Source organism: Myotis daubentonii, chromosome 14, assembly GCF_963259705.1.
Source record: "Myotis daubentonii chromosome 14, mMyoDau2.1, whole genome shotgun sequence".
NCBI lineage: Eukaryota > Metazoa > Chordata > Mammalia > Chiroptera > Vespertilionidae > Myotis > Myotis daubentonii.
Genome location: NC_081853.1, coordinates 31,069,932 through 31,092,009, shown reverse-complemented (window position 1 = coordinate 31,092,009; position 22,078 = coordinate 31,069,932). Strand labels below are relative to the sequence as shown.

The 22,078-nt window shown below is 37.5% G+C and overlaps 2 protein-coding genes across 9 annotated transcripts in view; one reads left to right on the top strand and one right to left on the bottom strand.

The window, feature by feature from the left end:
- The window catches only part of PPP2R3A (protein phosphatase 2 regulatory subunit B''alpha), a 170,133-nt gene that overhangs the window by 138,497 nt on the left and 9,558 nt on the right, over positions 1-22,078 (top strand). For 5 of the 7 annotated variants that reach the window (XM_059663865.1, XM_059663867.1, XM_059663868.1 and 2 more), the window contains one exon: positions 13,706-16,308. The exons of 1 other annotated variant lie outside the window; for it this stretch is intronic. In XM_059663865.1, coding sequence (XP_059519848.1) covers positions 13,706-13,829 — 124 coding nt within the window. In that variant the 3' untranslated portion in view covers positions 13,830-16,308. Of the gene's footprint in view, positions 1-7,115; positions 7,739-13,705; positions 16,309-22,078 lie in introns of those variants that run through there. One more of the 7 variants, XM_059663869.1, reaches the window with a different exon arrangement.
- Positions 17,958-22,078, bottom strand: part of MSL2 (MSL complex subunit 2) — a 33,893-nt gene continuing 29,772 nt past the window's right edge. Inside the window, exons 1-2 of one of the 2 annotated variants that reach the window (XM_059663874.1) lie at positions 21,400-21,423; positions 17,958-21,286 (exon numbers count right to left, since the gene is read on the bottom strand). In XM_059663874.1, coding sequence (XP_059519857.1) covers positions 19,692-21,206 — 1,515 coding nt within the window. In that variant the 5' untranslated portion in view covers positions 21,207-21,286; positions 21,400-21,423 and the 3' untranslated portion in view covers positions 17,958-19,691. Of the gene's footprint in view, positions 21,287-21,399; positions 21,424-22,078 lie in introns of those variants that run through there. The other variant, XM_059663873.1, reaches the window with a different exon arrangement.

The following is a 22,078-nucleotide window of genomic DNA, read 5'->3' as shown; positions in this document are numbered from 1 at the left end:
AGACTGAAAGGTCCCAGGTTCAATTCCGGTCAAGGACATGTACCTTGGTTGCGGGCACATCCCCAGTGGGGAGTGTGCAGGAGGCAGCTGGTTGATGTTTCTCTCTCATCGATGTTTCTAACTCTCTATCTCTCTCCTTTCCTCTCTGTAAAAACTCAATAAAATATATTTTTTAAAAAAAGAATATAAATAGACTTTGAAAGCATAAAGGTAATAGAAATTTATAAGGAAATTATAAATTCAAGTATACTAGAATTTATAAATTGACAAATTTTGCATCACAAAAAAAGGCAGACAAACTGGGTTGGATCATATAACCAATAGTGATCTTTTATATAACACTTATTCTTCAAAATCAATAGTAATAACATGAATATTGACAAATTCTAAAACAGTCAAAAGACATAAATTTCACTCAGGAAATAAACATGAATATTCTTACTTCATCAACAGTTAAAATATAATGGTCAGATATAACAGTTTTAACTGTATATGTGCCTAACAACAAAGGCCCAAAACACATGGAACAAAAATTGTAAGACAGTTCAACAATTATAATTGGAAATTTCAACACTCTTTCAGTAATCGATAGAATTAGAGACAATCGAAGACTCAAACATAGTCAACATATTTGATCTAATCAATATGGAGATCAAATATGCAACAAAACAACAGGAAAATATACATGTTCTTCAAGTGCACATGGAACTTCTCTAAGACAGACCATATATTAGATGAGTAAAACAAGGTTCAATAAATTGAAATGGGTCATCGTAATATATGAAGCATGTTGTTGGACCATAGCAGAAATAAATTAGAAATCAATAACAGGAAGAAATCTGGGAACCCCAAAATTTTTGCAAGTTAAAAATAACACTTCTAAAGACACATGGGTCAAAGCAAAAATCACAGGAAAATTTAAAATTATCTTGAAACAAAATACAAAAATGCATGAGGGTGCAGTTAAAGTAGTGCTTAGAGGAATATTCATGGCTCTGAAAGGTCTAACATCAATAATATAAGCTTCTAGCTTAAGAAGCTGGAAAAAGAAAGAGCTAACCAAACTCAAAGTAAGTAGAAAGAAGGAAATAATGAAGATCAGAGTAGAAATCCATGAAATAGGAAATAGGAAAACAGCATGAAAGAACTGATAGAACCAAAGGTTGGTTCCTTGGAAAGAATTTTTTAAAAAGATCTTTAACTAGACCAGCAGTTCTCAACCTGTGGGTCGCAACCCCTTTGGCGGTCAAAGGACCCTTTCACAGGGGTCGCCTGAGACCATCCTGCGTATCAGATATTTACATTACGATTCATAACAGTAGTAACATTACAGTTATGAAGTAGCAACGAAAATAATTTTATGGTTGGGTCACAACATGAGGAACTGTATTTAAAGGGCCAGAAGGTTGAGAACCACTGAACTAGACCAAAGAAAAAAGAATATATATAGTTAACATAATATTTCTGGTGAAAAACTGAACGCTTTGCCTCTAAGATCAGGAACAAGGCAAGGATGTTTCTATTCCTCACCATTTCTACTCAACATTGTAGTGAAGTCCCTTTCTTGTGAAGTAAGACAAGAAAGACATTAAAAGTATTCAGATTGGAAAGGAAGAAATATAACTATTCATAGATTATGTAAACTTTAAGTAGAAAATACTAAGAAATCTACATAAAAGCTACCAGATCTGATAAGTGAGTTTAGCAAGGTCTCAGAATGCAGGCTTAATATTTAAAAAATCAGTTGTGTTTCCATACAGTGCAATGAAAAGTCAAATAGTGAAATTCAAAAAGAATAATTCTATTCATATTAGCATCCAAACTTAGGGACAAATATAACAAAAGAACTATAATACTTGCACACTGAAAACTGCAAAACAGTGCTAAGAGAAATTAAAGATGGCCTAAATAAATTGGATTAGAAAGCTCAGTATTGTTTAAATGTCAGTTCCCCAAAATTGATCTACTGATTTAATCCATTCCCTATCAAAATCCCTGCAGGCTTTTTTTGCAGAAATTGGCAGGCTGATCCTAAAATTTATATAGAAATTCGCCGAAACCGGTTTGGCTCAGTGGCTAGAGCGTCGACCTGCGGACTGAAGGGTCCCGGGTTCGATTCCGGTCAAGGGCATGTACCTTGGTTGCGGGCATATCCCCAGTGGGAGATGTGCAGGAGGCAGCTGATCGATGTTTCTCTCTCATCGATGTTTCTAACTCTCTATCTCTCTCCCTTCCTCTCTGTAAAAAATCAATAAAATATATTTTTTTTAAAAAAAGAAAAAAAAAAGAAATTCCACTCCTAGGAATCTACCCAAGAGAAGTGTTCACTCAAAGACTCGGACATATACGTTTAGAGTAGTAGTACTTATAGCCAAAAACTGGAAATAACCCAAATATCCACCAAACTGGTGAACTGATAAACAAAATCGTTTATCCATCTAATGGCAAGTTACTCAGCAGAAAAAAAAAAAAAAAAAAGAAAGAAAGATGCATGAACTCTATAAATAGAACATGTATGAATCTCAGAATAATTAAGCCAAGTGAAAAAAGCTAGACAAGAAGAGTATATTCCATTTTTGTATGATTCTATTTATATAAAATTCTAGAAAATGCAAACATCTACTATACAGTTGACCCTTGACCAACACAGAGGTTAGGGCAGCCGTGGGCAAACTACGGCCCGCGGGCCGGATCTGGCCCATTTGAAATGAATAAAACTATTGAAAAAAAAGACCGTACCCTTTTATGTAATGATGTTTACTTTGAATTTATATTAGTTCACACAAACACTCCATCCATGTTTTTGTTCCGGCTCTCCAGTCCAGTTTAAGAACCCATTGTGGCCCTCGAGTCAAAAAGTTTGCCCACCCCTGGGTTAGGGGCACAACCCCCCCCCTCACAGTTGAAAATCCATATACAACTTTTGACTCCCCAAAATCAACTACAGTCATCCTTCATGGGAAATTGGTTCCAGGACATACACACACACAATCTGCAGGTGCTCAAGTCCCTTATGTAAAATGGCATAGAATATTGTGTACAGTTGGTCCTCCTCCACATCTGTGGTTTTAGAATCCGTGGACACAAAACCAGGTATATGGAGGGCAACTATATATTTATTGAAAAAAATCTAGGTATAAGTGGGCCTGCCCAGTTCAAAGCCATGTTCAAGGGTTAACAGTAACGACAAAAAAAAAAATCAGTGATTACCTATGGTGTAGGGCTCAATGACTATAAAGGGGAATGAGGAAACTTAGGTAAGGAGGAATGGATATTTTCATGATCTTAGTTGTTGTGATGCTTTTAAAGTATATATTAAAGTCATTTTATTAACTGTATACTTTAAACATGAGCAATTTTGTATGTCAGTTATACCTCAATAAGTAAAAGAACTACTAAGACGTGCAACATGAATGAATCTCTCAAAAATAATATTCTATGTGAAAGATGCCAGGCACTAAAAATTATATATTATACAGTTCCATTTATATGAAATTTCTAGAAAAGGCAAAATTATAGAGCTAGAAAACAGATCAGTGGTTGGCTAGTTCTGGGAATGAGAGTGGAGAGTGAATACAGACAGGAACAAGGGAGAAGACAGGCAGATCAAGGGATGAAAGCGTTCTAAAATTGGATTGTGGTAATGGTTGAGCAGTTTTAAAAATTTACTAAAACACTTTGAATACGTAAATTGGTGAATTCTATAATATATAAATCTTACTTAAATAAAACTATTTTATTTTATTTATTTATTTTTTAAATATATTTCATTAATTTTTTACAGAGAGGAAGGGAGAGAGATAATTAGAAAAATCGATGAGAGAGAAACATCGATTAGCTGCCTCCTGTACACCTCCTGGGGATGTGCCCGAAACCCAGGTACATGCCCCCGACCGGAATCGAACCTGGGACCTCTCAGTCCGCAGGCCGATGCTCCATCCACTGAGCCAAACCGGTTTCGGCAAATAAAACTATTTTAAAAACACAAGAGCCAAAAATGTTTAGCTTACTGAATTGGCAGCAATTTTTTAAAAGATAATATTAATTCAGTAACTATTTGCATTGATACTGTATAGTAAGCAGTGTTGGGTAATGATGAACACAGATAGGATTCCTGCCTTAGCAGGGAAAATAGACAGATGCAATTAAAGAGTCTTAACTATTCTCCCATAGAGGAAGCACACTGCAGACACCCTCACTCTCGGCTCACTGTGCAGTAAGACAAGCACTTTCACACATTGCAAATTGGCCCAAGCTCCCTGGAAAGTAATTTGACGATATGTAGCAATAGCCTGAATTTATATCTGTTGACTGCCAATTCTAATTCTGGGTGTCTATTGTAAATAATCAGAAATTTGGATAGAAATTATTCATCCAAACAGTTAGCATTGGTCACAGGTAATTAAAATTGAAAAATTCAAAGCAACACAAATATACAATAGAGTGGTTAAATAAGTCATGGTATCTAACTATCACATTATGCAGATATTTAAATTTTGTGCTTGTACATAAACATAAATGGAGAAATCACATTTGCAAAATTGTTTGTGATATAACCTCCATAGTAAAAATGTGTTTTCCTGTACACACAAGCTAAAAGGTTCCAAAATATTAATAGTGGTTAACTCTGAGCTGTGGATTGTATTTTGGCTTTTTGTACTGTTTTATAATTTATAAAGTTGATCTAATGAACTTGTATTACTTTTATAAACAGGAAAAAGAAGTTATTCCCCTTTATCTGTTTACGTAGGTAATGTATTCACTGCAGAGTTAGAAAATTGTGATAAAAACTTCACCTTTAGTCTACCACTCAGAGACAGCCTGTCTTATCATTTAGGAGTATATCTTTCTAGACATTTCTATGCAAATAGTAAGTAGTTTGTTTTACAGAAATGGAATTTATACTACATATTGTTTTGTAATCTGCTTTAAAGGAGGGATAGCCCTAACCGGTTTGGCTCAGTGGATAGAGCATTGGCCTGTGGACTGAAAGGTCCCAGGTTCAATTCCAGTCAAGGGCATGTACCTTGGTTGCGAGCACATACCTAGTAAGGAGTGTGCAGGAGGCGGCTGATCGATGTTTCTCTCTCATCGAACTCTCTATCCTTCTCCCTTCCTCTCTGTAAAAAATCAATAAAATGTATTTTAATGAATAAATAAAGGAGGGATAAAATAGAGATAGCAGGCCTAAACACTTAAAAGTTTATTAGTCTAAAAAAGTGGTTCTCAACCTTCCTAATGCCCCTACCCTTTAATACAGTTCCTCATGTTGTGGTGACCCAATCATAAAATTATTTTCCTTGCTACTTCATAACTGTAATTTTGCTACTGTTATGAATCGTAATGTAAATATCTGATATGCAGGATGTATTTTCATTGTTACAAATTGAACATAATTGAAGCATAGTGATTGATTACAAAAACAATATGTAATTATATATGTGTTTTCCGATGGTCTTAGGCGACTCCTGTGAAAGGGTCGTTCGACCCCCAAAGAGGTCACGACCCACAGGTTGAGAACCGGTGGTCTAAAAGGAAGAGAAACTGATGGCAGTTTAAGAGAATAAATAATTGGCACAAACTAACGTTTTTTCGAGCTGTGGTAGTGCTCAGAAAAAGTGCCAGTGTGTGGGAGGGGAGAGGCGAAGCAAAGGGATGCAGACAGAACTACGGGTGAGGGGTCATGAGAGGAAATGTAGAGACCAGCTGCAGCGAAATTCAACCCGCATATATAAGAGGCTTCTGCTGGCCACCCCTCTTCTCATGTTGTGGGAGATAAGATAAGGCTTACACAGCGCATATGTAGGTGATGAGGTCCCGAGGGGAGAGGAGGAGTCTTAGAATAGTCACAGCCTGTAGGATGAGCTCTAGGATGGCAACAGAGGAAAAGGACTGTTTACAGTAGTTAATAGCTGTCTGACATGGTTCAAAAGCAATACCAGAACCAGAATCCCAAGGCTATACCACCTAGAGCTTCATCATAAAAGGAATTTACAAGGAAATCAGAGTGAGTCTGCAAACAGAAATTACCAGACTCAAATATTAGAAAGGGAATAAGAATGCCAGTCCCATGGAAAGAGCAGAGGCTTAGGAGCCAGACAGATCTGGTTCTACCTACCACTCACCAGCTGGGCAGGTTACCTGACTCCTGAGGCTCAGTTTCAGAAGACACCAGCAACTACCTTCCTAGGTGGTTGTGAGACTCTAAGATAATATACATAAACACCTGGCACACAGATACCTGATAAATAGTATCTATTACTACTATTACTGCCCTTGCATGGGAAGAGATGCAATATAACATCATGGATAAGAGCACAGAATGTGGAGGTAGACACCCTCATAAATTCAAATCCTTGACATATCACTTACTAGCTTTGTGATCCCAAGCATCCAAGCCTCAACATCCCCTATATGACAATGAGGACACCACCTGCCATACTAAGCTATTTTAAGGATTAAATAAGACAATGTACAGGGTGGGGCAAAAGTAGGTTTTCTGGCCCTAACCAGTTTGGTTCAGTGGATAGAGCGTCAGTCTGCGGACTGAAGGGTCCCGGGTTCGATTCCGGTCAAGGGCATGTGCAGGAGGCAGCTGATGGATGTTTCTAACTCTCTATTCCCTCTCCTTTCTTCTCTGTAAAAAATCAATAAAATATATTTTTTTTAAAAAAAAAGGTTTTCTGTGTTTCACATACAACTGTAAACCTGCTAGTGCCCCACCCTATTAATTATAATATCTTTATATTATACCCTTAGGCATAGTGCCTATTTAACCAACAAATAATTACAAGTACCACTTCTATGACCTTGGCCACACTGCATAACCCCGATGAACTAGAATTTAATCACCTGTGGCATTAGCATTCCACTACCTACATTGTTCCCCTCATTCCCAGAGCACAGAACATGGCACATAGTTGGCACAATAAATATCTGTTGCATGAACTGGACTGTACTGAGAATTAGAGATAATGTATAAAATATAAGTGTCTGGCATACAAATGTTGGGGCGGGGGGGGGGGGGGGGTAAAGGAGGGAACAGAGCTATTTGTCTTTCCATCAGAACACGGGCTCCTCCAGGGCAAAGAACCTTTGTTCTTTTGTGATCCCAGCCCCTGGCAGACGGTTAGAGATGTGGAAGAGCCTCAGCAGATGTTTACTGAGTGGCACTGGAGGCAGCAGTAATCCAGCAGCTGCCCTTCTACAAGGAAAACTGCAGGCGTTCTGATGACTTGACCTTCCAAAAACAACTTGAAATTCTCCATCTACTTTACCATCTAACAACAGTCATAGGGAGCCTTGTGCCAAGTGTCTGTACTTCCTAATTCAAGGCTGGTACTTAGGTCATGTCTCCAATAACTAACCTGTTATTAACTCCAGATTTCAGTGAGGTGAAAGAGTGCCAAAGGTTTCCATAGGTATGAGAATGCAGGCATTGTGATCATTATATCCAGCACCACAACATGATCACAGCATACAACAGAGTTTGTATAAATTCAGCTAAGCTAATGAATGGTCATAGGGGAAACCAGAAAGACAGGGTATCAGTTACATAAATTTTTTCAACTAGATGTATCACCTGTATGAAGACAACAGATTATGACACCAAATGTATCATTAACATTTTTAGGATTTCTACAATAAAAGTAATTAAAAATGAGGTAAAACAGGCTAAAGGGTCCTCCAAGTTGCTATCTTAAGAAACTGAGATCTACAATATCAGAAACAAGCTTTTCTGCCAATTTGACTAATATGTACTTGATTACTTCAGATATTTAGTTGAGGTTTTTACATTACCTTAAAAATACTTTCTTACAAGATATTCTGGTATTTCACCAACAGTTTACCTTTTATTAACCTAGATTAATGTAATTATTTTTATTCTGAGAGTCTTCATCTGATTAGTAGAGAAGTACAGGTTTGCTGCTGGAAAAAAAATGGAAAATGTAGAAGTTAAAGTCATTCTTGGTTCAGTCATCTAGAGATAACCATTATTTACACTTTGGTATATTTCTTTTTGCCATTTAATGTTACATGTCTTTCCATCACAACATGGGCTCCTCCAGGGCAAAGAACCTTTGTTTTATTCATTTTGTGATTCCAGCACCTGGCAGACGGTTAGGGATGTGGAAGAGCCTCGCAGATGTGTTTTCATACACATGACTGTCAGTGCTTCAGGGTACTCTCAAGCAATAACTCACCCATTTCTCTATTATTGGACATTTAGATAGTTTAGAACTGTTTTTTAATTTTTAATGGTGGATTTTTTCCTTTATATTAAATGTAGACTATAGAGAATTACTCTTTGTAAGAATTCCACACTTACTTCCATTAGCACTGGAAAATAAGGCGCTATAGGCAAAGAAGGCCAGCCAAAAACCCACCGGAGCAATCTTCCAGAATGTAGCTAGTGAAAGTCAAGTCTGGAGCAGGGGTTGTGTGGAGCCTGACTGTCCTCAGTGAAGTGAGAGAATTCAGCAGAGGAGCAGGGATACTGGGGGCAGAGGAGGGAGGTGACAGCATTTTATGTGTATATTCGGGCCTGGGAAGAGAAAAAGAAGGAATAACAAGTTAATATGCCAAAGTAGAATAGTTCTGAGTCATTTTTTCATAATGCTCAGTAAAGAGTCTTTATGTGGACCTTAAATTATTAATACAATGTTTTCATTTTTTTCAACAAATCAAAGCCCAATTTTAATTTATTTCAATAGATATTCACTGGTACCCACTCTAGGCCAAGCAGTGGTTGATAACAGAAATGAATGAAACCCTATCACTTCTTTCCAGTTCATAATTAGATCATATTTAAACTTGTATTTGACTATCTACATCCCAAATAAAAAAAAGGATGACACTGAGGAACTGTAGAGATCCTCAGCCATCAAAAATGAAGTGATATCAACTTTCTGAGGCAGGAAAATGGCACACATTAGGAAACTTTAACAAGAGTTAAAGTAAAAAATTCCCTAGTCATTGAATGGGTCAGCAGGGAAATTCATTAGCCAAATATCCAACTTGCCAAGTATTTCAGCTAATCCACCTTAAATCAGTGGCTGTTTTTAATTTAAAAGTATACAGGTAAAATTTAAAAGTATACAGGTAAAATTCATCTACTACTATTTCTAAAGCATTATAGACTCCATATTAGAGATCTACTTAAAATTTTATTCTATGCTTATAGCTACCGTGTTAGATTTCCTCAGACAAGCCCTAAATCAACTATACTATCTCTTTGCCCCTGTAAAGAATCAAATCCCAAAATTGGAATCAAACTACAACTCCCAGACAATAACCTGAAACTGCATACAAATCCTTTGTCAGACCACATAAGAGCCAGTCATTATTTCCGCTCTTTCCAGCTGTTATAAGTTTGCCCAGAAAATTGCTCATCTGAAAGGGAAAACTTAGAGAAACAGGTTTCTAAATGCAGTCTTATTGCTAGCAAACACACATATAAACCATTCTCCCTTATGTTAACAATACTATGTTTATACTAAAAGAATTTGTGCTGGATATGACAACTAGGATTTCCAGTGAACTATTTGTGAACCCTATGAATTCTGCTTTATTTTTTTTAACGCTTTACTCATTAAATTAACAGAATACTTCATAAAATTACCTTCATTGGAACTCAGAGGAATCCCAGTGACCTACCAATAAACCTGAAAGAGGTCATTTAGCAAGAAACTAACTCCCCCAGGAATTCCTGGGGAGCAGGATAAAGATTAAGGCTCTTCTAGTTCTGACCTTAGTGACTTCAAGATCACCTCCTCACTTTCACCATTTTATGATTCCAGGCTTCCCCAACAACTTGACATATCATTTCACAAGAGCATTAGGACATGACAATTCATTCAACAATTCATTTTAAGCCGCTAGTGCCAGGTATTACAGTATAGCCCAAGGATATTGATGAGTTACAAAATGGACACTTTATAGTCCAGTGGGGGAAGACAGCTATTTGATTATACAGTTATGAATGAAACAAATAGGGTGAACCAACAATGGAGAGAGGCTTGCAAGGGTGCTGAGGGAAGAATTTCCTGAGGAGGTGATGAGAACGTTAAGAAACAGTTGTGCAAAAAGCAGGGAGCAAAAATTCCTAGGCAGAGGGAAAAAATATGTGCAGTGGCTCTGAGACAGGACACAAACAGTGTATTAAGAACACTTTAAAAGGCCAGTGTTGCTGGGGTATAGTGAGCAACAGAAGGAAATGTGGTTGGAAAAATTAGGGAAACTATTGAGAGTTTAACAAGGACTAATGTAATCCCCTTACATATTTTGAAGCTTGCTCTGCTAGATTGGTAGAGGTGCAAGAACAGAATCAAGGAGTCAAATAAGGAAGCCATTACAGATATCTAAATAATGGTGGTAGCTCAGGTACTGGGAATCAGGAACTTTTAAATGACAGCTCAGATTTTAAAATGAGCACAAGTAAACCAAAGGGGGAAGGGCACTGCAGGACACTGAAAAACCTGCATGTAGCATTAGGTCCCAGACCATAACCCATTCTGACACAGTAAATAGCCTAGTATGGCAGTAGCAAAGGGTTTATGACAAGAGTGAAAGCCGGAAGACTATTGCTAGAAAACTATTACAGTAATCCAAGCATGAAAGTATAGTGCCCTAAACAAAAATCAGTGCTAATGGAGAAGAAAAGGCAGGACTATATCTGTGTGATACTGAAAGTGGTAGAAGAGATTGGCTGGATTTGAAGAAGGGAGGGGGCAGGAAGAGGGAAGAGGAATTTGGGATGGCTAGGTTTCTGGCTTTGAGTGGGTAGGAGTGTGAGAAGGGTAAGTTCAGGTTTGTATAAGCTCTCACACCAGAAGAACCATGCATGGTGGTTTCCAGCTTAGGAAGAGGCCGAGGCTGGACATGTACATTTAGAAGCCACAGATGAAAAAGCCATGACAAAGGCTGATTACCGGGAAAGTACTTAGGAGAAGAGCTTGTCCAGAACCCTGAGATGCACTGACACTAAAGGCTCAAGTGTTAAAGCAGAGTTTATCAACAGCAGCATGTTTTTTTAAGCTGAATAATTCTGTTCTGTGGCATCTAGCACATTGTAGGAAGTTTAGCAGCATCCCTGGACTCTACCCACTAGATGTCAGTAGGACCCACCCCATTGGGACAATCATATCTCCACACATTGCCAAATGTCCCCTGGGGTGGAGGGGAGGGAACCACTCCCAGTTGAGAACCACTGAGTTAGAGTAAGAGGAGTCTCCAGAACACTAAGGACACTGACATTAGGTTCTGAGTGAGCCCCCTCAATCCATGATTCCTCCCATATCTCTGTGCATGGTACTGCTCTTGGTGCCTTGAAAATGCAAAAGAAATGGTAACATTCCAGTATAACCAACCTTCAGGGCATTGGAATATCTTCATGTACTAGATTATATCAGATCCATTGCGGGAGCCCAGCCCGTGTGGCTCAGTGTTTGAGTGCTGACCTATGAACCAGGAGGTCATGGTTTGATTCCCGGTCAGGTTGCAGGCTCGACCCCTAGTAGGGGGCATGCAGGAGGCAGCCAATCAATGATTCTCTCTCATCATTGATGTTTCTATCTCTCCCTCTTTCTTCCTCTCTGAAATCAATAGAAAATAGTTAAAGATAAATAATCCATTGCTAGAAATCACATTTCTGGTATGAGGCTATAGTGGGGAGAAGTATGTATTTTTATAAAACTTTTATTCACAAATGACATACACACAAAAATTGTGACCCTGCCCCCAATATAGGCTTGTGCCACCATCCTATCACTTCTCAATCATGAGAATAATACCTGACATTTTCCAAGAACTTATAATTTATAGGCTCTCTCACCTAGTCTTCACTCAGCCCTTATGATAGATAGGAACTGCTGTTATTAACTGAGGAAACTGATGGAGGGGTTAATAAGCAACATACCCGAAGTCACATTAAGTGATCAGACTGAAATTAGAACCTCCAAAGTCCATGCTCTAAAGCTAAACCACTTAGCCACTATTCCAAATGGCCTCCATTTGACTGTAAGGAAGGCGCTGCTTCAGTCCTTTTCATCATTTGTATTTCTAGCACTTGGCTCATGCTTAGCAACAGGAGCTAAAATATTTATTGAATGAGTCTAAGGTCAGACTTAACTCTTTAACTTACTCCCAGATCTGCATTGAGGTGTTTATTAAGAGCTCACAGACAGCAGCAGCCACAGTGTCTAACACTGCATTGCTAGAATTTTGAGAATTGCATTCCCAGAAATGGAGTCTCTACCATCAACCCTGCTTCACTTCCCATGTTTTGTCCTCCTTATCCAGCATTGAGAGGTGGAAACAGAAATTAAGTATGTACTGGAGGATTTTTGCAAAATGACTAAGTTGTAATTTTTTAAAATAACTTGATAGAATCAAAAACTGATACTCGGGGAGAAGTTTTCCAAAGATCAAATAGCCTTTTTTTCTTTTTTTAAAGCCTCTTTTCAAAAAGGTTTTAGAAAGTTGAGAAGGTGCCACCTAAGGGGTATACCTGCTTCAGCATATTTTCCCTCACTAGTCAGCCTTGGTACTTTTTGTAAAAGGACTATTAAGTACAGAAATTTCTGCACAAATGTTGTAAAAAGCCCATGCAGAGAGTAACAAAGCTAAGCCAGTTATGCCAAGTACTACAAGAGACTTTGCTCATTGATCATGTGTATTTTTCTGGGCTCAGGTGTAGCCTGAGAATATTTATCATTTTAATGCTTCAAGCTGCCATCACCCCCAAGAGATAAAATATTTGTCATTCCTGCCTAAAGCCACCCTCAGGGGTAGCCTGGAGGATATGGAACAGGGGAGTGGGGGTATCAGTAAAAGGGGAGTTAGCAGAGGGAATATGTTGTGGAGTTCTACAAAGAATGGCTTCAGTCTGTTCCATGTACACACTTGCACAACTAAATGTACTTCTTGCAAGCCATGCAGTTATAAGCAATGCGAGTTAAGAAAGTTCCCCACTTTGCATGGAAAGCATTCATGTAAAGCTCAGACTTTATGGACTTCACACCTTCCCTAACCTAGCTGGAACATTATTCAGAACACTCATTCCTACCAGGCTCCTAAGGAAACCTTTTTATCTTTTTAATTTTTCTTTAATCCTCACACAAAGATATGTTATTGATTTTTTGAGAGGGAGAAAAACATCAGTTGGATCTCCAACTGAAGATTTTTAAAAAATATATTTTATTGATTTTTTGCAGAGAGGAAGGGAGAGGGATAGAGAGTTAGAAAGACCGATCAGCTGCCTCCTGCACACTCCCCACTGGGGATGTGCCCACAACCAAGGTACATGCCCTCGACCGGAATCGAACCTGGGACCCTTGAGTCCGCAGGCTGATGCTCTATCCACTGAGCCAAACTGGTTAGGGCTCCAACTGAAGATTGAACCCACAACCTAGGTATGTGCCCTGTGAATTGAACCTGCAACCGAGATATGGGATGATGCTCCAACTGAGCCATACGACCAGGGTGGAAAACCTTGATACAGCACATTTTCAACAAATTCTAACATGAACTTGGGCTTTAAAGAACATATTTTCCTTCCCGAACAGCCTTCACCAGGGGGACTCAATTGTTTATAGCTGCCATTTAACAGCTTTTACAAGCTGGTGCTCAGTCTCTAGTTTACAATATTGACTTCTACCCACTTTCTTTTAAAAAATCAATAAATCACTTTTGCTGTTTCTTTCAGTTCTTTTGAAGATTATGAAACAGAGGAACCTGCCTCTCCCTCTGAAATTGGAAACAAAGGCAAAATAGCAACCTCAAGCCTTTCTGAGAAATGTGGAAAGCTTCAGTCAGTGGATGAAGAATAGTTGCCAATGTCTATAATGAAAAGGAGATATGTATTTTAAATGCTTTTTTTCTTGTGAAGAGATGCTTTAGTTTGCAAACTGCTTTTTGAAGGCTTTGATTTCTGCAAGTGTGTATTGGCACTGGGAACTTTAAAAAAATTTTAAGCAATAGGTCTGGATATACACACTCAATTTGGAAGACTACTCCAGTTTGCCTCAAACCTCTTACAGAGATTTCCTTAGAAGCAATTACAATGATATACATCACCTTCCAAAGTCTGTGAACCAGCACTCTTCACCCTGAATGTACCAAGGATCTCTTGGGGACAGTGTCAAGCACAGTAATAAGGAGTTGCCTGTGTTGTCCAGCATCCCTGAGGCCCCTCAGGGTTCCTGTGGAGCCCAGAAGAAACTTTCACTTGCAGAAAACTTGAGTCAAAAAATTCTGGAACTTGAAAAAGCATTAAGGGCCTGGCCTCCAGAACTGAATTAGCCCTGGTAATAAAAGCACTGCCGAAACATCTCAGAGACTTCTTTTAATTATGTGTGTACTGGAGTTCAAAGATCTTGAACTTACTTGGTTTAATGTATTATTTCACAATGACCTGCCAAACTGCTAGTCACTTTACATCCTCAGGTATTGTAACCACTGGGCCTTCCAACTTTGCTGGCAAGCTCTGAATAATCCCTTCCCCATCTTGACTGTGGGTCTTAAATAAAATCTAAAGAAAAAACTTCTTACATGAAAGTACAGAATTTGATTCATACTTGAAAAAAAGTTTCCTCTTAACTCATCCACTATTTGTAGAAAATTGAATTAGTCTCTAAATTAGTCGATACCCCATCTATACTTCCTATCAGAAGGCCTTCTTGAAGACTTACTGATATATGAAAACTCTTACTAGACATATTCCTTTCATGACTTAATATCAGACTAATCCAATAGTAAAAGCCTCAATCTAAACATTATTCCTTACTTCATGTTGAAACTATTCCAAATATTCCATCCACTTCAGTATTTATCACAGAAATAGAGGAAAACAGTGATGCCACCCAAAAAAGAAAGCTATTTCATGTACTATAGTGGTCGATGTATTCACTACGGATATCTACATTTGTCAGCAAGTCAGGATGCAGCCAAATCCTGATAACCTTCAAGATAAAACTGAAAATAAACTATAAAAAGGATGGAAATTTCTGACAATATAAAAGACACCAAAAAAAACACCACCTTTTAAAATATTCATGTCTGTGAAAAGTCATCAACTTTTCCCCTATTAGTGTTTTAACCAAAAGTCCTGAATGTCAGAATAGCTTTCCTTCTCACCCCGACTTGGTTCCCATGCTGGTGTTAAGGCCAAATGATGAAATAAACATTTGAGTTGTGGTAGGCAAAACGTGGAGAAAAGGAAAATTAGGAAATGTACTATCAACTGGTGTAAAAGCAATCCTTGTCAATATACTCTCACTTTCTTGTTATTTTATCTCCATGATCAGAATTGATCTTCCATTTAACTGTTAAAGAAAATGGTAACTATTAAAACTTAGTATCTAATAATTCACAAAGTAAAAGCTTAAAAGTGACTATTTGGCGGAAACACTACATGCAATAACCTAAACATACTGATAAATAGGATTAAAAATATTTATGTGGTACATAAAATTTACCATCTATCAGATAGTAAATTTACCATCTATCGGATTCTATCCCATTCAACCTTTACCAGGAAAGGAAAGCAATTACTTTTTTTTTTAGAAGCCAGATATGGTTTAAAGGTTTTATTATCCATAATGACCTAAACTATTTCTAAGACTCAGCAAAAAGTAAAAATAAAATCCAATTTTCCAATATACATTTTTTTTTAACTTGGCTTTACATTTTTCCCTTGTTTCTTACTAAAGTCCTCTTATTTTCACTTTGGTATTTGATTTCAAAAAGTCTGTAATTATTATAAAAGCAAGCTACCAATATCATTCCATTTAAGGTAAGACTATTTTAATTTAGGTTACCCCAAAGTATCACGTTTTCAGACATAAGAATCTGTTTCACTCTACTCCTTTCCTAGAGTTGAACGCAAGAAATGTGAATCTGAGGAACTAAGTATATATTTGACTTCCTGGTAAAGATCATGCTGCATATAATCATTACCGCCCAACTGAGAATTTCAAGTCACAATATCCCAGTCTCCATGATAAAAGTTTCAATTGAAGTTTATCGCAATCCTAATGCTAGTCAATGAAAAAGTGAGTTTCATAGCATAACGTTACCAAAGTAATCAACTAATAAAATTCTATGTATTTTCCCTGCACCTTATCTACGTCATTGTATACTGTTCAAAGTGTTTATAAAACTCTATACTGATTAAATGAGATAAGTCATTTGCTCAACTTTTGGAAATGTTAAGGTATGTTTGAATAGAAAAGCCTGCATGACTTAACTTTTGTTTTTATTTTCCCTTTTACGAAAACTAAATAAAGACAAGTTGTCAAATATGAATTCTGCTAAGATAATCACTACATACTGTGCTTTTAATCACACTTGAATTCATTTTTATGTCTGAGTAACATTGTAAACAAGCTTGAGTTTCAAAGAGAATAACTCTTTGAGCCCCCTGAGAAAACGATAAAGATCTGTAAGGATAACACCTCAAAATGAGAAGTGATTTCCTCTGGGGGATGGGAAGGAACAGGGTTTGGGAATGAGAGGTTCACAGGGATCAAAGAGAACTTTAGTCTTATATATAATACATTCTTTTAAAAGAATATGTGATTATTTAGGTACCTAAAAATACTTTTTAAAAGGAGGGAAAGCCCGGCCTGTGTGGCTCAGCTGTTGAGTGTCCACCCAGGAACCAAAAGGTCGCTGGTTCAATTCCTGGTCAGGGCACAAGGATTATAGGCTTGATCCCCAGTAGGGGGGATGCAGAATGCAGCAGATCAATGATTCTCTCTCATGGTTGTTTCTCTCTCCCTCTCCTTTCCACTCTGAAATCAATACACACACACATACACACACACACACACACACACAAAACATTATTAAAGGGAGGGAGAAAAGTTAAAATACCATCCAAGTGTTAGATTCCAATACCATACTTTGAATTTAGTATTTTTTAAAGCATTTTATATTTGTTACTATGATATGGGGAAGGAAATTTTACTTTTCATATGTTGTAAAACTTACTTTTCTTCTACAAGGTCACCGCAGAGTTGTTTTAAGCAAACTAGATAGAACACAGTAAAGTAAAAGGAATTCTTACCCTTACACCTCAGCATGAAAATGTACACTTAATGAAACTAACAAAGGGATAAACTCTCAGCTCTAAAATTTCTATAACCTAAGATGAAAGATCATTTGATCACTTATGTTAATAACAAAGACTCAAAAGAACAAGTGAAAACATGTCATATTAAATGCTGTTATTATTTTGGTAGTATCAAATCCTGATGAAGTAAATCCAGTTACTTTAGTAATAATTTCTTAATCATCCCTAGTTAGCCGTAACTCATGGTATAAAGGAAAACAATGTAAAAATCAAGGCACTGTATTACTTCCCCAAATGTATATAATATAGGCCATTCAGAGCATGCTATCCCAAACTTTTCAGTATTCTACAACATAGAATTAGAAAACTAACATTTATTGATAGATTTAAGGTGTAATACAGGTTTCCAAAATGTGGCAGTGTGAATACCAGCATAAAAAAGAGAAACTTGTGCTAAAAACAACCTGAATTCATCATTGGCAATATTACATAACAATCAAGGCCCTCACATACTAAAGACTTCCACTTTTTCTATATTGCCAACCTCCCATGCATTAAAAAAACATAAAACTAAGATTATCAAACTTGGGAAGCAATAAGGTACTCTATGACTTTTAAGATCATAATATTAGGAAAGATTGGGAGATTTGCAAAATATATCCTAATCATCCATGTGTACAATCTCATTTCTAGTCATTTTTGCAGTGATCATTAATGAATAAAGAACAGATTTACAAGTTTATATATATAGCAGGGCATCTGGGTTCAACACAAAACTGTTACAAACTTTAGGCAAATACATGTTTCATGAGACAGTGCTAACACTTGAGGAATTAAATAAAATTCCAAAACTTGGAAAGCAAATAAAGACAAGACAACTAAGAAGCATTTTCCACCATTTACTCTTGTTATCAAAAATAGTTCAACTCTTCTTGCAAAACAAAACAAAATAGTACATACTGGACACATACATCACATTTTTCTTCCTATGGCTTTAGCCCACCCCCACCCCACCGAGACAAAAAAAAAAAAAAAGCTCAACAAGAAAAACAACTCTACCTGACCACACTCACAGAAAATGACACCAGGATACACTACAAAACAGAAGGAGGTGTCATCTGCTCTGTGTCCAAGGTTTATTCTCCATGTCTTGTCCTAGGTGAGTAACCATCATTGAACATGCTGTGTGCCAAATCAAAACGTAACTTCAGCATATGTCAGATCTCACGAGAGATGGTGAACGTAAAAATTGGAAGTTTTCCAGCAGTATTTTTCTTTAAATAAGCACTGTCAAAGCAGCAACTCTTCTTTTAAATCATAAGGTCATTTCTTTACAACCTAGTCAGTCCTTGTTTTATTTGGGCTGTGCTCTTTCAAGCAACTGACCAGACTTCCCTTCAACAGAATGTTTGTGACTCACTTGTCTTCCCCATAAAAATTAAAGGGAAGAAGTGCATTTAAACTGAAACATAGTTTGTGCTTTACATGCAAAAGAGCATTCTAAAGAAAATCATCCTAGCTTCAAACCTACCTAAATGCAGAGGCTTCATTAAAAAAGGCATTTTTATTAGGCCTCTATATAGAAGCCTTCATAACAAATAGCACCCAAAAAAAAAAAAAAGCATATTTAAAATAATCTGTGGCAAACTATTTGAGGAAACAAAAAATCAAAGTGGCCGATAGCAGTTAAGTATAATGCAAAAATCTGGATACATTTGGGGGCATTATTCAAAAATTATTTTAAATACATCCCAATTTCTAAATAAAACGTTTACATATTTTTAGTTGTCACATACTATAATCTAAACTCAATCAGCTTCAGAATAAAACTGTTCTTCTCCACTTCATTTATCTAATTAGAACATTGCGCACAGTGAAGAAAGGATCAAGAATTTTTTCCCTAGAAATAAGTCAGACTTCACTAAAAAAAGGAGCTCAACTCACAAAATTTCGGTAGCATAAATAACTAAACATAGGCAGTCTGACAGAATTTCAGTTTGTTCACCTTTAAAAGACAGATTTCTTTAACATTCTAATGAGGGGCAAATTTTTTTCATAATACTGCTGATTTAAGAACTGCTACATACACCAGTAGCCAATTTTCATGATCAGAAATGGTATTGTCAGCATATAGGTTGAGCTAGACACATCAGCTTTTCAACAGGAGAAACATCAATGGCATCTGAAGATAGCAAGCACTGAGTCTCCTGATCAAACAATGGCTACGTTTCACAAAAACTTAGCACAATCTTTATGGACTGACTAGATACCACTTCCTTACATTTAATCATAAACTTTGATTATGCACAAAGCATGACCATAAACAATGAGGTTAATGTTATCTTCCTTGCCAAAGTTCATTTTGTATAAATCAGTTGCATCAGCATTTGTTCTCAAACTATGAGGTTCTGTAAGAACTAAGGACATATAGTTGTAGGGTTACTCCTCCATTATCTGCAAACTATTTCCCCGACACTAACACATATAACTTAGCAATGAAAACACTTGATACAAGTGATCTATATGCAGGAGCTCCGGCAAGTTAAACCAACAAAACCATAGCTGCCTTAAACTGTAGCTATTTCCCTACCAGAGGCAGGTTTAAGGACCCACTGATTTAACAGTCGAATCTCATGTCTATAGCTTCATCCAAACTTTTATCATCATGGGTACTGGCAGCTAAAAACGTCGTTACTGGGGACCCTGTGACATTAATTACACTGGTGCTGGTACTAGCATTGCGCACAGCAATGCTAGTCACATTAATGCCCAAAGTGAGCCTGGTCTGCTCCAAGGCCTTTTCTGGCACAGCAAATGCCTCCAACTTCTTCTCCCCATTGGCCATATAGGAGTTTTGGCAGCCACGACATATACAATCTAAGCAGGCTTTGCGGTTAGAGTAGCAAGGGCAGCGTTGGCCGCGGCATGTAAGAACACTTGGATTTTGAGTAGCACGCCCACATTTACACCCTTTCTTTTCCTGGGTTTTTTTACACACAGTCTTGGTAGGACTTCCTGGCATAAAATGATGACTAGGAATCTTTTCCTTTACTGTTTTGTCTTTTTTAAGAATACCTGGCTTGGTTTTAGAGTGAGATTTCTTGGATCCATGGTCATGACTCTTTTTCATGCTTTTAGTAGATAAAAGTACAGTTTTGCTGATTTTCGGTGTTGTGCCTCCATTGGGAACAGTTGCTATAGGCTGAAGAGAAATTTTGCTTTCCCGTTTCACTGTCACAGGAACAGATGCCCCCAAAGTTGGGCCTCGGATAATGGTAGAAATTGGAAGTGGCTGAACTTTCTCACTGTCGCTTTCTGATCTGGATCGTTTTCTATTCAATTTTGCTACCTTCGGAGTTGCTGCTGTACATGATAACCCATGAAGTGCAGGACTGGTGGACATAAAAACATTATGGCTAAGAGACTGGGAAGAAAGCTGCAGAAAAGGTCCATTGGATACATTGGATACTTCCAAATTGGGCTGCAAATTAGGGCAACAAACCTCTGTATTTGAAACAGTTTCTAGGCTGCGGAGTACTTCCTCAACACTCAGTAACAGAGAATCACCAGGTTTTATATCTTCACTGAAACTGCAGATATCAATGCCTGTGGAGCATAAGTCAGTGGCTACCGTGTCACAGACAGGTGGCAAGCTGTCAGACAGATCTTCAGTTTTTATGTCAACAGTGTTACATACATCAATCGTATTTGAATGTTCAGGGGAAGGAATATTTATACCAAATCTATCTATTGAAAGTCCATTATAAATAGGCAAACCATTGATAACAGAACTGCCGATAGCAATGCTGAGGGTGCTTTCAGATATTGGAGATAAACTAGCTTGAGGATCAGTTGTGGGTTCTGAGGTCGAAGGTAAAGGGGAATGTGTCAAAGGCAAAGTAAAGGATGAATCTGAGGGTTTTTCTGTCTCCTCACAAAGCAATGATCCATCATTAAGCAAAGCCAAAATATCAGAAGAACCGTCGACTGCTTCTATTATATCGCGTGCCAATGTAGTCTGTGTTATATATTCACATAGTTTTTTGTAGCAGTTCACTAGGATGCTTAACTGCTTGTTTTCCTCAAACTGCTCATAGTCTTTGCACCAACTACATGAAGGTTTCATCATCATTTTCTTGCCTTTACAAGTTTTGCAGACATAGTGTTGGCAGGTGGAGTTGGTGGGTGCAATAGGATCTTGTAGCAAATGTCCTAAGAGGGGGGGGGGGAAGGAAAGCATAGATTTTAGTAAAATAAATTTACAATTTCATATACTGAATGAGATTTTTAAGTAAGCTATTAAAATTGAGATGGGTTAAACTCACCAACCAGACCAGATAACAAAAAATACAGGGTGGGGCAAAAGTAGGTTTACAGCCCTCACCGGTTTGGCTCAGTGGTTTGGCTCAGTGGATACAGCGTCAGCCTGCGGACTCAAGGGTCCCAGGTTCAATTCCAGTCAAGGACATGTACCTTGGTTGCAGGCACATCCCCGGTGGGGAGTGTGCAGGAGGCAGCTGACCGATGTTTCTAACTCTCTATCCCTCTCCCTTCCTCTCTGTAAGAAATCAATAAAATATATATTTAAAAAAAAAAGTAGGTTTACAGTTCTGAGTATGCCAATGAGTTTATTCTTGTATTATTATTTATTAATTATTGTATAATTTTCCATAGAAATAACTGAAAACATACTTTGCCCCATCTTGTACATCTTACAGGAAATGAAAAGTAGCTAACTTTACTTTCATGCCATATTCCCTATTCCTTTATATCAAACCAGAATTTCCCTCGATTCTGTGTCTCTCCCCCAAACAGTATGTTCTGATCCACTTATACTTTTCAGTTAAGGCTATAAAGAGGTAAAGATCAGTCACCAAAAGCACAAACTAGGACATCAACCTAATAATGCTACATAATACTACAATATATTAAGCAAAATCATGTTATTTATTTATATTTTTAGTGATTTTAGAGAGAAAAAGGGAGATTTACTATCCCACTTAT